The 16397-nt window shown below is 42.6% G+C and overlaps 1 protein-coding gene across 3 annotated transcripts in view; it reads right to left on the bottom strand.

The window, feature by feature from the left end:
• Positions 1 to 652: 652 nt before the first annotated feature.
• Positions 653 to 16397, bottom strand: part of trappc11 (trafficking protein particle complex subunit 11) — an 88431-nt gene continuing 72686 nt past the window's right edge. For all 3 annotated transcript variants that reach the window (XM_041186424.1, XM_041186425.1, XM_041186426.1), the window contains exons 25-30: positions 6280 to 6436; positions 3288 to 3399; positions 3014 to 3105; positions 1669 to 1802; positions 1294 to 1461; positions 653 to 1122 (exon numbers count right to left, since the gene is read on the bottom strand). In XM_041186424.1, the coding sequence (XP_041042358.1) occupies positions 1078 to 1122; positions 1294 to 1461; positions 1669 to 1802; positions 3014 to 3105; positions 3288 to 3399; positions 6280 to 6436 (708 nt within the window). In that variant the 3' untranslated portion in view covers positions 653 to 1077. The remainder of the gene's footprint in view (positions 1123 to 1293; positions 1462 to 1668; positions 1803 to 3013; positions 3106 to 3287; positions 3400 to 6279; positions 6437 to 16397) is intronic.

Consider the following 16397-nt stretch of genomic DNA (forward strand, 5'->3'; position numbering starts at 1 on the left):
TAATCTGCATTTTTGTGATGGTGATTGAGAGATAAATATTGGCCAGAGCACCAAGGATAACTCCGTTGCTCTTCTTCAAATGGCACCATGGGATCTTATACATTCACCTGTGGGGACAGACGCAGCATTGGTTCAACTTCTCATCAGACAGATGGCACCTTCAACAGTGCAGCACTCCATCGGTACTGCATTGGAACGTCAGCTTTGATTTTTGTGCTCATGTCCTGGAATGGGACTTGAACCCAGAATCTTGCGACTTAAGAGGCAAGAGCGCAACAAACGAGGGCAAGCTGACATTACATAGTCCCCAAAATTTTTTTAAAATTCCACCTGTGTGTTTAAATTCTTCTACGGCCACTCTTAATCTCCTAACGTTCTGTTCCAATTCTGCAATCTTCCGATTCTGATCCATCCTCCACTTCTTTTATCATCTTATTGATGGCTGTGCTGTCTAAAGTTATGGAATTAAGTTTTGTTCTTACAATTTCACGATGCTATTTTTTGGAGGCACATCATTATGGATTTTGAATCTGACATTCTGGATGCTTGAACAATTTTCCTGAGAGCAGTTATGTGCAAATTCTATTATAAAATCAAAATCTTGATTTAGTTAACACTGCAGCAGTTTGGTCAAATAACTTGTACAAACAAATCATGCTCATACATGATTTACTGAAATATTTTGTAGCAGCTTCTCCCAAACATCAAGGCTGCAAGATAACATAAATGGAAAATTTACAATAGCACATATTCTAAACAAAGATCGTATCACTTTGAACTTTAACAATACAAAGCTCATAGAAATCATGTAACAATCTTAATAATTCTTAGTTCATTATCAACCTACTGGTGTTTACAGAACACTAATTTCAACATCTAGAAATGTTAAGCTTTTACACCTCCCTGGCCAATTACATGCAAATGTACAGCAATTAAGAAACATTTAACTGTTGTAAATGCTGCAGCTCTAGTTCACATAGCCAGTTCATTTTATACACCCATGAATAAGGGTGATGATTTTATTCTTTTCCTTTCTAGCCACAAGTTTGACTTTTCTTCCACAAGATAACTTCTCCATCAAGCAGCTACAACAATTACTTCATCCGCTTGCCGACCCTGTGGCTAAAATGAAACCAAAAACATAAAAAGTCATATTAAAGGATGATTAAATGTCAGAGCAATTTTTGGAAAAAATAGAATAATTCTTCCCTATGACATTCATACAGAATGTATATGGGTAAACCTTTGCATGACTGAAGTAAAATAAGGTTTAAGTGTCTAGATTCAGTGTACCTTCACAAAAATGTGTGTGGGAAGGAATCTGCGCAGCAGCTGGGTGGAGACTGCGGGAAACCGTGACAAGCTTATGTTGAGACCTGGCAGTTGTTGATACCCAGCCATGAGTGGATAGAAGTTGTACAATAACTCTTGTTCAGTGTCAGGCAGAATTCGCAACCGGACCTTGGAAAGAGAGCAAAAGAAAAAAAGAGTCAGAAAATAAAAAGGAAGTGACTTTGAGGGCTGAGACAAAAAGCAATTGCTATTTAGATAATTACTTGAATTATCTATAAACAACAAATGTCTACATTGTAATTCCATTCCCCAGCCCCAAAAAAATATATGGACCTACCTACACACTTTAAGTGCTTCAGCAGCTACAATTCATACCTGTTTAAGTCCAGAAAACATGAATGCATCATTGGGCTCCACAAAAATCTCCACATCCTGCACTAATTTGGTCCTATTTTGCAACCAATATTTGACTGGCAAAGACTCACGAACTCTACCAAATGATGGAAGATCTTTCAAAGAAAGAAAATAAAGTGTCAGTAACAGGCTTGCAAATTTAGTTTAAACTATTGTAAGCACCTCCATTAAAGCAGAACAACTGCATAATTTATGTATACAAAATTCATTGTAGACTAGTATAGGAACATGCACACAATGCTAATTTGATGAAAGTTAAGGAACAACTTTAATTAGAAATTTTGAATTATCAGCAAATGATAAGCTTTGAATGTCCCACCCTCCAACATTTACCACTAATTTGGTCCTATTTTGCAACCAATATTTGACTGGCAAAGAGGTACATCCAACATTTGACCCAAAAGTATAATGAGCGAATGTTTATACTTCTTAAAATATTGTGCATAATTGTAATTCTGCGTGCCAAGCATTTTTTGAATGAATCAGAATCAGAACTTTTCAACAGTGATGACTTGGACACTAGGCATCAGTGCCAAATATACTCTTGTAAAAGCTGAAATTTTGAGACCCATTTTTTTAGTCAAAAAATTAAACCATCAACTCTCACACATAACATTTTTGAGGAGCTTACTTTCAACTACCCACACTCACAGCTCATACAGCCAGCAAAGAACTGTGCTAGGTTTTCAGTTCTCTGTTCCAATTTGCTCGAGGGCCTTACTTTCAACTATCAACATTTGCGGCTCACACAGCCAACTAGTTACTCCACATAGATAACCCTTGGGCTGGTGCACATCGATTCTGCAGTTTGTTCCAATCTTACCGCCATCATTTCAACAAGAACTTTTACTGAAGTTCCCCAATATCTCAGTGGCCAAATTGCACTCTGTGATCTAGCACTGATGAAGAAAGAATAGAAAACTGCTGCTTCAAATCCTGGTCTCTGCTGTGTTACTCCAAACGCAGAATGGGGCAATGGGCCGATTTGGAGTGAAGTGTCCTTGGAAAGTCTAGGGTCGACTTTTACACAATGTATCTGAAGAATTAAGGATTTTTTTTGGCCAAAAGTTGGGGGGTGACTAGACTATTACTCGAGTACATGTGGTACGTACTGCTTTAGATAATAGCTCCTTTTTAATAAACACTTACTTGCTTCCTCCTTTGGACATTGGATTGGGTCTTCAAATTAATCGCTAATTACGAATTCTCGCTGGTTTCAGTGTTGTTGTTGCATTTTACACTTAACTCTTAAAACTTCTAAGTTTGGCTATGTACATGTAAAGAGCAGTTCAAAAACTTAGTTCACCTGCATGAACATAGAGCGGAATTGCCTCCACGATCACATGGGGCAACGTAATCACCGTGTTGACAACAGGTATACTTTCAGCAGCGGAGGTCCTATTAAAAAAAAACACAAGTAAATGCTTAGCAACATGGGTTTGTGGTTTGAATTGCAACTAAGTAGAAGAAAGCAACTTCCCCATTATCCAATTAAAGATTGATTTCTGTTCCACAAAACAAAATATTGTCATTTTCATATATGGAGTCAAAGCTGCTGTTTTAAATAAAATATACTTTGCCTTTTCCAGGAGATTATATAACGACCTGAGGCAACTCCACTCTGATTAGTAGGTGCTGGTGGACACTGCAAGCAGAAGCACTCACTGGCACTTTCTCCTGTCTGTAAAATCACTGAACAAAAAAGATTTTTTTTTTTAAATGCTCATCAACTATATCAAAATATCAAATTACAATTGAATTATTGCTATTTTATATGCATCACTGACTGGCTGTTACTCAGTTTTTTCAATCTCGTTCATTTTGTAGCAAACAAAAAAATGAACCTTAGCTTGAGCAGGCTAACTTTAATTTTAAAAAATCGTCCCAATTTCTGCACCCCACTCCCTAACCTTCCTGGTGTGGCGCCATTTTTTCATGGAGTCATCACTGCAGACTGATATTCCTCCTCTGCCAACACTTACATCTGCAGTTCTAGCAGGGCTTGCTGCATCATGGTGCCACACAGGAGGCTACAAAATAAGGTCACGTCCCATCTGATTGGCAGTTGAGTTTAGATTGGATGTGGAACCATTTGCATTCTCAGGTAGAAAGTGGGTGCTTATCATAGTGGAATTTTTATGGGGACCACTTACTACTACGGTCCTGGAGGGATCAGTGTTAGGGCCACTGCTCACATAGTCTTTATCAATGATCTGAATGAAGCATTGGACAGCTGTCCACAATCTTGCAGGTGACATGAGGATATGCAGGGGTATAAAGAACTTGGATAAGAAAAATGCATTTCAGCTCTGGAAGATGTCTTTTAATACATGCAAATACAAGATGACAGCCCAGATATTGACAGAGGTAGGTAGGGTAAGTGGGCATGAAGAGGTTTTGGAGCAGGCCGTGTGCCTGCAGCTGCTACTAGGAACGTGGATTGGAATCAGGCTCCGATCATTGATGTTTGCGTGTGAGGTCGAGCACTCCTATTCCTCCTGGCCCACAAGTAGGAGATTAAAGTGTAAAGGCACTTATCTTCTCCTTAAAGCTGTTCTTGCCTCCTTTCAACAGCAGGGTTTCCCAAGGCCTGGAGAACCCAGATACCCAGGATTAAATCTACAAGGCAGGTTAAATTGGAGGCTAATACAAAAGCAAAATACTGCAGATGCTGGACATCTGAAATAGAAACAGAAAATGCTAAAAATACACAGCAGGTCAAATGGGAGTTGCAGAGAGAGAAACAGAGTTAGCATTTCAGAGCAGATGAAAGTTCAGTAACTTGAAATGTTAACACTGTTTTTCTCCAAAGGTCCATTGAGTACTTCCAGCATTTTTTGGTTTTAAAATCAGAGATTGGCAGCCTCATTAGAATATTTAAATCACCAACCCATACCCTGGGATGGAGGTTGGCTGCTCACTGCCATGAAACTCAGATGTGGGCATGTTGGAGGCAGGTTTGAGATTTTGAAAACTTTAGCAAATCATTCAACCCCAACAGTTTTGGGGGATTAAAATTCACTTTGCTGCATTTGATTGGTGTATACATGCTTGAAATTATCTCATGTAGGAAAATGTGCATTAATTTAGTTGCCGAGTGGGAGAAAGACCAGAGTGGACAGCCTGTAGTACAAACCCTACTAGAGCATTCTATTCCTGAGACTGCCAGCGTATTCCTGAGACTGCCAACGTAAGTCTATAATAGACAGAATATTTTGTTCTACATTGGTTTATCTGCTGTGAATAATGTAAATGGAGACCCATTTTCAAGTTCAATATCAAGGGTCTCAGACAATCTTTCATGAGACAAGACAAACATGGCAGCCATGGAGGAACTAAAGGGTGATGACGAGCACCTGCTTCTGCCTTCTTGTTCAAAGACCAGTCCTTACACATTGAGAAAGATGACTCATGGGGAGACAATAGTGATCTGAACGCTGGCACTTACATATACCAGATCTTGCTTACACGCAAAGCTGTCCTATAGCTGAAATTAAAGCAGGAACCCTAAGAGTCAAGAACAGGTCATTAAGCTTGAAGATCAAACACAGACAAGGTCACTTAATAGTGATGCATGTGCAGCAGCTGCTGGAGTGATAAATAGGCCCAAAGGGAGATGCAAGGCCATAGCCAGTGGTAACAGTCGCATCTCTGAGTCAGGAGGTTGTGGATTCAAGTTCAACACCAAAGACTTGAGCACAAAATCTAGGTCGACACTGCAGTGATATACTGAAAGCATGCTGCGCTTTCATTGATGCCCCAATTTGGACAAGGCATTAAACTGTGGCCCCATATGCCCCCTTAAGATGGGAGAAAAAGACCCCGTGGCAGTATGTCAAAGGAAAGCAAGTAAGTTCTCCCCGATGTCCTGACAAATAAAAATCTCTCAACCACTATCAAAACAGATTACCTGAACAGTATCAGCTTGCTGTGCATACATTTGCTGTAGCATTTCCTTACATTACAGTGATTGCACTTCTGAATACTTGATCGCCAGTAAAGGTCTTTGTGATATCCTTAGGTTATGAAATGCATTATATAAATGCAAGTCTGTCTTTTTTTCGCCCATAGGGGACCAACATTACATCAACAATTCTTTGCTTTAGGGGTGGTGAAACCCTGGACACAATATGATCAAGAATAATTATAACTAAATTTCCACTGATCAGAAACACTTTGAATGTTGGTATGAACCTCCATAACATCAAATAGACCTCCAAACTTTTTGGTGAATGGGACATTCCTTCAGTGGATAGATGGAATGATTGTCCAGCAGTGGAGTCATCCATTTTATACCACTCAGCTGATTGCTCAAAGATTTTGCTGCTAGTACGAGGAGGTTAGAAGCATGGATAGAAAATAAAAAGTTGGACATTTTGCACATTAGCCAATACTGAACTAGTTCCCCTTGCAGAAGCCATGAGTGCTGCCTCAGATGAACAATTACCCTCCAAAAACCACTTATTAGTGCTAGAGGACATACACCCCAGTGTTAAAATGAAGAATGCATTAAATCCAGAAATAAAAATGAATAGTTAAAAAAAAGAGCCTCATGAATAAACACAATTGTACCTTGTGCTAGCTGTGACTCCATCTGGTCAACTGAAGTCATGGAATGTGCAAGTTCCAGCTTGCTGTTTACTATAGTGAGTGACCATGGAGATGCACTCAGGATGTCCATCATCAAAAGAAATGGAATGTCTGCATACACCCGATCCATGTGTTCAAACTGCAAAACATATTTTACTTAAAAAGATAAGCAGATTACCAAACAGCTGAGAATTAAAATAATTTTTTAAAAATTCATTCATGGGATGTGGGCTTCGCCGGCTGTGCTAGCATTTATTGCCCATCCCTAGTTGCCCTTAAGAAGGTGATGGTGAGCTGCCTTCTTGAACCACTGCATCCATGTGGTGTAGTTACACCCATTGTGCTGTTAGGAAGGGAGTTCCAGGATTTTGATCCAGCGGTAGTGAAGGAGTGGCGATATAGTTCCAAGTCAGGGATGATGAGTGACTTGACGGGGGGAACTTCCAGGTGGTGGTGTTCCCATATATCTGCTGCCCTTGTCCTTCTACATAGTTGTGGCTGTGGGTTTGGATGGTGCTGTCGAAGGAGACTTGGTGAAATATTATGAATGATGCAAAATCACAATTATTGAGCAATAACAATAAAGATACATAGAACTTCGCAATGGAAGAGTTGGAACTCTCCTTTAACAACATAAAACAAATAATTGTAGTTATTCTATTGTAGAATTTGAAGACCATAAGACCTAGGAGCAGAAATTAGGCCATTCGGCCCATCGAGTCTGCTCCACCATTCAATCATGGCTGATAAGTTTCTCAACCCCATCCTCCCACTTTCTCCCCGTAACCTTTACCAATCAAGAACCTATCTGTCTCTGTCTTAAATACACTCAATGACCTGGCCTCCACAGCCTTCTGTGCCAATGAATTCCATAGATTCACCACTCTGGCTAAAGAAGTTTCTCCTCATCTCTGTTCTAAAAGGTCTTCCCTTTACTCTGAGGCTGTGACCTCGGGACTTAGTCTCTCCTACTAATGGAAACATCTTCCCCACGTCCACTTTATCCAGGCCTTTCAGTATTCTGTAAGTTTCAATCAGGTCTCCTCTTATCCTTCTAAACTCCATGGAGTATACACCCAGAGTCCTCAAACGTTCCTCATATGTTAAGCCTTTCATTCCTGGGATCGTTCTCGTGAACCTCCTCTGGACCCTCTCCAGGGCCGGCACATCGTTCCTGAGATACGGGGCCCAAAATTGCTCACAATATTCTAAATGTGGTCTGACCAGAGCCTTATAAAGCCTCAGCAGCACATCCCAGCTTTTATATTCTAGTCCTTTCGAAATAAGTGCCAACATTGCATTTGCCTTCCTACTGACTCAACCTGCAAGTTAACCTTAAGAAATAAAAACAAAAAACAAAAAACTGCGGATGCTGGAAATACAAAACAAAAACAGAATTACTTGGAAAAACTCAGCAGGTCTGGCAGCATCGGCGGAGAAAAACTGCGTCAACTCTTTTCTTCTCCGCCGATGCTGCCAGACCTGCTGAGTTTTTCCAGGTAATTCTGTTTTTGTTTTAACCTTAAGAGAATCCTGGACTAGGACTCCCAAGTCCCTTTGCACTCCAAATTTCTGAATTCTCCCCCTATTTAGAAAATATTCTATGCCTCTATTCTTCCTACCAAAGTGCATGACCTCACACTTCCACATGTTGTATTCCATCTGCCATTTCTTTGCCCATTCTTCTAACCTGTCCAAATCCTTCTGCAACCTCCCCGCCTCCTCAATATTACCTGTCCCTCCACCTATCTTTGTATCATCTGCAAACTTAGCCAGGATTCCCTTAGTTCCTTCATCTAGATCATTAATGTATAAAGTGAAAAGTTGTGGTCCCAACACTGACCCCTGAGGAACTTCACTAGTCACCGGCCACCATCCCGAGAAGGACCCCCTTATTCCCACTCTCTGCCTCCTGCCAGACAGCCAATCTTCTATCCATGCTAGTACCTTGCCTCTAACACCATGGGCTCTTATCTTACTGAGCAGCCTCCTGTGCAACACCTTGTCAAAGGCCTTCTGGAAGTCCAAGTAGGTAACATCCATTGGCTCTCCTTTGTCTAACCTACTCGTTACCTCCTCAAAGAATTCTAACAGATTTGTCAGGCATGACCTCCCCTTGATGAAACCATGCTGACTTTGCCCAATTCTACCATGCACTTCCAAGTATTCTGAAATCTCATCCTTAATAATGGACTCTAAAATCTTACCAACGACCAAGGTCAGGCTAATCGGCCTGTAATTTCCCGTCTTTTGCCTCACACACTTCTTAAACAGGGGGGTTACATTAGCGATTTTCCAGTCCTCTGGATTTCCCAGTCCCCTGACTCCAGTAATTCCTGAAAGATCACGACTAACGCCTCCACTATCTCTTCAGCTATCTCCTTCAGAACTCTGGGGTGTAATCCATCTGGCCCAGGTGATTTATCCACCTTCAGACCTTTCAGTTTTCCTAGCACCTTCTCCTTGGTAATGGCCACCATACTCACCTTTGCCCCCCGACTTTCTTGAATTTTGGAGATGTTACTCATATCTTCCACCATGAAGACTGACGCAAAGTACCTATTCAGTTCCTCCGCCATTTCTTTGTTCCCCACTACTTCTCCAGCATCGTTTTCCAGCGGCCCAAGGACCACTTTTGCCTCTCTCTTACCCTTTATATATCTAAAAATACTCTTGCAATCTTCTTTTATATTACTGGCTAGTTTACCCTCATATTTAATCTTCTCCCTCCTTATTTCTCTTTTAGTTGTCCTCTGTTGGTCTTTGTAGGCTTCCCAATCCCCTCGTTTCCCACTGCTCTTCGCCGCATTGTATGCTTTCTCTTTAGCTTTTATGCTGTCCCTGATTCCCTTGTCAGCTGTGGTTGCCTTGTCCTCCCTTTAGTATGCTTCTCCTTCCTGATCTTTAGTAATACTTAACCTATTGTATCAATTTTTACAAACATTTCTTAATCCATAACCTTAGTCTGCTCAATGAGTATATGCTTGAGGACAGGAATTTGAAATGGTATACTTAATTACCACTGTCAATCAATGTTTGCCAGCTGAAGGAAATTACCAGTCAGTGCAGTTAATTTGAAACTGGTATTCAGGCTCAATTCCAGACCAATGTGATGAAAATTTGTTTGGTGGTAGGAATCTGGGCTATATCAGCCTATCCGAATACCATACTGCCCGGAATTATGGGAATTCGCCTTTTATATACAATCCCAAGTGAACACAAGCTTGCAACAGGAAGCTGACAAGTTTAGCACCAACTCCACAAAAAGTTGTAGCGTATAAACTTCTGTGACTTATAGCAAAGAACATTTTATTCTACATGACCTAGCTCAAATTTGGAGAAGTGAAAGGATGAAAAGGCAATTGGCCCAAAAATCAAACTGAGGTACATTACAAAAGGAAAATACCACAGATGCTGGATATCTGATCAATAATTCTTTGCTTTAGGTTTGGTCATAACCTGGGTGGAATTTAATTGAGAATAATCATAACTAAATTGCCACTGATCAGAAACACTTTGAATGTTGGTACGGACCTCCATGGCATTAAGTAGACCACCAAACTTTTTGCTGAATGGGACATTCCTTCAGAAGATAGAGGGAGTGATTGTCCAGCAGTGGTGTCATCCATTTTGTACCACACAGAGGATTGCTCAAAGATGTCGTTGCTAGTATTAGGAGATTTACAAACACGGAGAGAAAACGAAATTGGACATTCTGCACATTAGCCAATACTGAACTGGATCCCCTTGTAGATGCCATGAAGGCTGCCTCAGGTGAAAAATTACTCTCTAAAAACCATTTATCAGTGATAGAAAAGGCTGGAAAAACTTAGCAAGTCACAACCCAAAATATTAATTCCATTTCTCTCTACAGCTGCTGCCTAACCTGCTGAATATTTCCAGCATTTTTTTTGCTGTTATATGTGTGGTACATTAACTTACATCATGGCATTTAATTAAAAACAAAAAAACTGCGGATGCTGGAAATCCAAAACAAAAACAGAATTACCTGGAAAAACTCAGCAGGTCTGGCAGCATCGGCGGCGAAGAAAAGAGTTGACGTTTCGAGTCCTCATGACCCTTCGACAGAACTTGAGTTCGAGTCCAGGAAAGAGCTGAAATATAAGCTGGTTTAAGGTGTGTGTGTGGGGGGCGGAGAGATAGAGAGACAGAGAGGTGGAGGGGGTTGGTGTGGTTGTAGCGACAAACAAGCAGTGATAGAAGCAGATCATCAAAAGATGTCAACAACAATAGTACAATAGAACACATAGGTGTTAAAGTTAAAGTTGGTGATATTATCTAAACGAATGTGCTAATTAAGAATGGATGGTAGGGCACTCAAGGTATAGCTCTAGTGGGGTTTTTTTTATTTTATATAATGGAAATAGGTGGGAAAAGGAAAATCTTTATAATTTATTGGGAAAAAAAAGAGAGAAGGGGGAAACAGAAAGGGGGACTGTTTCTCGGACTGCTGTTCCCGTCACATTCTGAAATCCACTCTCAGTGCCATGCGCCGCCATATGAACACACTCGACCTCTCCCTCCAGCAGCACCGCCGTACCCTTTTTCAAAGCTGCGCGTGCCCCCAGTTTCATTTTATTCTTCGGCTCATCCGACGCCTCAACAAGAAACTTTTTCTGTTTCTCTCAAGTGCTAAGGAACGCAAGCTCCAACAACTCATCGACACCAACACCCATCTAGGACCCTCCACCCCTGCCTGTCCCTCCGTCCCCACCCCATCTTCCAATCCCAGCCCCAGCCGTGTATTCACTATACCCCCTGACCTTCCCCTCTCCGATGCTGAACGTTCAGTGCTCAGCAAAGGACTTAGTTTCATACCCTTACGCCCTCACCTCAATGAATTTCAGGCTCGGCATGATACTGAACTCTTCTTCCGCCGTCTTCGTCTCCGGGCTCACTTCTTTGGGCAGGAGTCCTCTCCCAGTTCAACGGATCCTTTTACCCATCTTCAATATTCTCCCTCCACCTGGACCCCTCCCTCTGGATTCTTACCTTCTCTCGATCTTTTCATTGAGAACTGTCGGCGCGACATTAGTCGTCTCAATTTCTCTGCTCCTCTCACCCATTCTAACCTGTCTCTCTCTGAACTTACTGCACTCCATTCTCTCAGGTCCAACCCTGACATTGTCATCAAACCTGCTGACAAGGGTGGTGCTGTTGTTGTCTGGCGCACTGACCTCTACCACGCGGAGGCTGAGCGTCAACTCGCAGACACTTCCTCCTACCTCTCCCTGGACCATGACCCCACCACTGAACATCAAGCCACTGTTTCCAGGACTGTCACTGACCTCATCTCCTCTGGGGATCTCCCTCCCACAGCTTCCAACCTGATAGTTGCCCAACCTCGGACGGCCCGCTTCTATCTCCTACCCAAAATCCACAAACAGAACTGCCCCGGTAGACCGATCGTCTCAGCTTGCTCCTGCCCCACAGAACTCATTTCTCGTTATCTTGACTCCCTTCTCTCTCCCCTCGTCCAGTCCCTTCCCACCTACATCCGTGATTCCTCTGACACCTTACGTCACATCAACAATTTCCAGTTCCCTGGCCCCTACCGCTTCCTCTTCACCATGGACGTCCAATCCCTCTACACCTCCATCCCCCACCAGGATGGTCTGAGGGCCCTTAGCTTCTTCCTCGAACAGAGGCCCGAACAATCCCCATCCACCACTACTCTCCTCCGTCTGGCTGAACTTGTTCTCACGCTGAACAATTTCTCCTTCAACTCCTCTCACTTCCTCCAAATAAAAGGTGTGGCTATGGGTACCCGCATGGGCCCCAGCTATGCCTGTCTCTTTATGGGGTATGTGGAACATTCCTTGTTGCAGTCCTACTCCGGCCCCCTTCCACAACTCTTTCTCCGGTACATCGATGATTACTTTGGTGCTGCTTCATGCTCTCGTCAGGACTTGGAAAAATTTATTAATTTTGCTTCCAATCTCCACCCCTCCATCATTTTCACGTGGTCCATCTCTGACACTTCCCTTCCCTTCCTTGACCTCTCTGTCTCAATCTCTGGTGATAGACTGTCCACCAATATCCATTACAAACCCACCGACACCCACAGCTATCTCGACTACAGCTCCTCACACCCCACTTCCTGTAAGGACTCCATCCCATTCTCTCAGTTCCTTCGCCTCCGTCGCATCTGTTCCGATGATGCTACATTCAAAAACAGTTCCTCTGACATGTCCTCCTTCTTCCTTAACCGAGGTTTTCCACCCACGGTCGTTGACAGGGCCCTCAACCGTGTCCGGCCCATCTCCCGCGCATCCGCCCTCACTCCTTCTCCTCCCTCCCAGAAACATGATAGGGTCCCCCTTGTCCTCACTTATCACCCCACCAGCCTCCGCATTCAAAGGATCATCCTCCGCCATTTCCGCCAACTCCAGCATGATGCCACTACCAAACACATCTTCCCTTCACCCCCCTTATCGGCATTCCGTAGGGATTGCTCCCTCCGGGACACCCTGGTCCACTCCTCCATCACCCCCTACTCCTCAACCCCCTCCTATGGCACAACCCCTTGCCCACGCAAAAGATGCAACACCTGCCCCTTTACTTCCTCTCTCCTCACCGTCCAAGGACCCAAACACTCCTTTCAAGTGAAGCAGCATTTCACTTGCATTTCCCCCAACTTAGTCTACTGCATTCGTTGCTCCCAATGTGGTCTCCTCTACATTGGAGAGACCAAACGTAAACTGGGCGACCGCTTTGCAGAACACCTGCGGTCTGTCCGCAAGAATGACCCAAACCTCCCTGTCGCTTGCCATTTTAACACTCCACCCTGCTCTCTTGCCCACATGTCTGTCCTTGGCTTGCTGCATTGTTCCAGTGAAGCCCAACGCAAACTGGAGGAACAACACCTCATCTTCCGACTAGGGACTTTACAGCCTTCCGGACTGAATATTGAATTCAACAACTTTAGGTCGTGAGTCCCCTCCCCCATCCCCACCCCCTTTCTGTTTCCCCCTTCTTTTTTTTCCCAATAAATTATAAAGATTTTCCTTTTCCCACCTATTTCCATTATATAAAATAAAAAAAAACCCACTAGAGCTATACCTTGAGTGCCCTACCATCCATTCTTAATTAGCACATTCGTTTAGATAATATCACCAACTTTAACTTTAACACCTATGTGTTCTATTGTACTATTGTTGTTGACATCTTTTGATGATCTGCTTCTATCACTGCTTGTTTGTCGCTACAACCACACCAACCCCCTCCACCTCTCTGTCTCTCTATCTCTCCGCCCCCCACACACACACCTTAAACCAGCTTATATTTCAGCTCTTTCCTGGACTCGAACTCAAGTTCTGTCGAAGGGTCATGAGGACTCGAAACGTCAACTCTTTTCTTCTCCGCCGATGCTGCCAGACCTGCTGAGTTTTTCCAGGTAATTCTGTTTTTGTATGGCATTTAATTACCTTTTTAATATCTTCATCAATACTTCTCCTCCCAGTATTTATATTATAAGGTTGTTTCAAACATTTATCACTGAATAACGATGATTTTATATAGGAAGTGCCAAAAAAAGGCCAATAAGACAAAAGGATGAATATATTCCCCGAGGAATTGAGTATTTCTGAAAAAGGAGACATGTCAAAGCTTTTCGTCTTGCACTCACTGGGCACTTCACAAGAATACCAATATAAAGGGAAAACAATAATTTATACTGTATGTGAAGAGAGTGCTGATTGGTTGGCAAATGGGCTCTGATTTGTAGAAACATTGCCATGTAGAATGTACCAGTGATGGTGGCTGACAGTTAACTACCAAGCATAATTTGAAATTTAAACCAGGCAGCTTGACCCTGATTGGTCAAAGTATTGACGTGAGGAATAAGTCAGCAAATAGCTATTACTTTTATTTAGCTGAAACAAGCGCAATGTGTTTACATGTTCTTCCTGTCTGCAAAGAGTAGGGCCCTGGGTATTAAATATATGTAAATTCTAGTACACACAAATGCACCACACTGCAAGCCTGACAGAATCTTAAATTAGTTGCCAGAGTAATTCTTAGCATATTGAAGATTATATAGCAAATGTTGTCCAACCGTGAAATCACATCTAATGTTGGACAGTGTTTTGAGCTTTGCAAGCACGGGCTGGTTGGGTACGGTCTGTACCCTGCCCATTGCGAACAGTGGCCGGGATATGCTGTTTGATACGATCCGCCAGTCTTTGGGACATACAGCCTTCATACCTAGCATCACACTGGCACTGAAATTCATATACCACATTACTCATTTGTGTGATAGGCAGAACGTCTTTTTGGCTTGAAGGCAGCATCGTTTTAATTGCACGTACCACTCTTGTTGCTACTGCATAGTAGCAGTGTGAAACAGCTAGCTTCACCTGTTGCCCAAATTTTTGAGATACCTTCCCCTTCCAGAGTAATCTGAGGCAGAGTGGGCACTTTTCAGGGCTGAAAGTGATGGCCTTAGGCCCATTCATGAGCTTACGTGGCATACAGCTCAAAATGATTCGAACAGGATAGCCATTATCTTGCAGGATGTCTTTGATGCATCCTAATTCAGCATTGAGCGTGCATAGTGAGCAAATGGCTCGGGCCCTATTTACAAGGTTGCCGATAAAACCAATCTTATGGTGTGTGGAGCTATAAGAATCCCAACATGTACACTGACCTGTGAAGGTAGCCTTGCGGTAGACCATGGTAGAGAACTCTCGGCAGATTTCTCAACTAGTAAATCAAGGGAGTTCATTTGACTGCTCCATTTCAAAGGTGAATTTGGGCACAGGATGGAGCCCATTAAGACATGTAAGGAAATTATTACATGCAGTTGAGGATTTAAATATAGCAAACATATCATCCACATCTGAAATATGCAAGGAGTAGGGGGTTAGGTGTCATTCCAACAAAGGCACGTTTATCACGGAACCCAACAAAAATGCTTGCGAGAGCTGGGCCTAGACTGGATCCCATGGCAACACCATCTATTTGGGCATACATGGTGTTGTTAAAATTGAACTCAATTGCACGAGTTGTCGAGTTCAGAAGTTCAATGAAAACTGATTCACATGGTGGCGGGTCTAAATCACCATGATATAGTGCTGCAGCGCACATATCTATGGCTTCCTTAAGTGGAACAATGGTTAATAGGCTGGCAATGTCAAATGAGCACATGGACACAGGATTGCTATCAATGTGCAAGTCCTATATGGTCTTTATAAATGTGAAGGAGTCCTTCACCATATATGTGGGAAACTTGGTTAAAATTGGTTGTGACAATTTGCCCAACCATTTGAGCAATTCATGTTGTGCAAAACTGGTCATAGATAAGATCGGGCATAAAGGGTCATCAGTGTATGTGTCTTGGGCATACATACATACACGGACATAGCAAAACGTGAGGATGAAGCTTGTCAAACATATCACGTGGTAGCTCATCGCTATTACACAAGTCCAGCGAGCATTTTTTTTTAAGCTTACTTTCGAGCAAGGCTGTCCAGTCATGTTGAGCGGCAAGTCCAAGACTTTGGATCTGCCATTAAGAATGGCATGCATTTAGTTGATATAGTCATGCATGTTAAGGATGACTATTCCCATCCCTTTGTCAGGTTTACTGGTGCATGTCCAGGTTGGTTTTAAAGCCTCACAACGCTGTTAAGACAACAATGCTTGGCATTTAACTGTCACTCACCATCACTGGTGCACTCTCCATGGCAATATCTCTACCAGGGTCCACTTGCAGCTAACCAATCAGCACTCTCCTCACACAGTATAAATTGTCGTTTTCCCCTTATGTTGGTATTCTTGTGAAGTGTCCTGGTGAGTGCAAGACGAAAAGCTTAACATGTCTCTTTTTCAGCAATATTCCTCCTTCTTCTGAAAGAGTTACTGATACTGGTTTTGGTACTATCTGCTATCCAATGAGTACAATTTACATCTGGCCAATCTGCATGCTCAAAATATCATGGGTACCTCATGTAAACAGGGCAATAGTTAAAAGTCCCAAGATCCTTTGATGACTTAGTTGGAATATCTTGTGAACAGCCGAGTAACACAAAATCACGAAGATTCCAAGACTGATCCTTACTCTGTGCCAAGTTAGTTGA

The sequence above is a fragment of the Carcharodon carcharias genome, chromosome 4, assembly GCF_017639515.1.
Source record: "Carcharodon carcharias isolate sCarCar2 chromosome 4, sCarCar2.pri, whole genome shotgun sequence".
Lineage (NCBI taxonomy): Eukaryota > Metazoa > Chordata > Chondrichthyes > Lamniformes > Lamnidae > Carcharodon > Carcharodon carcharias.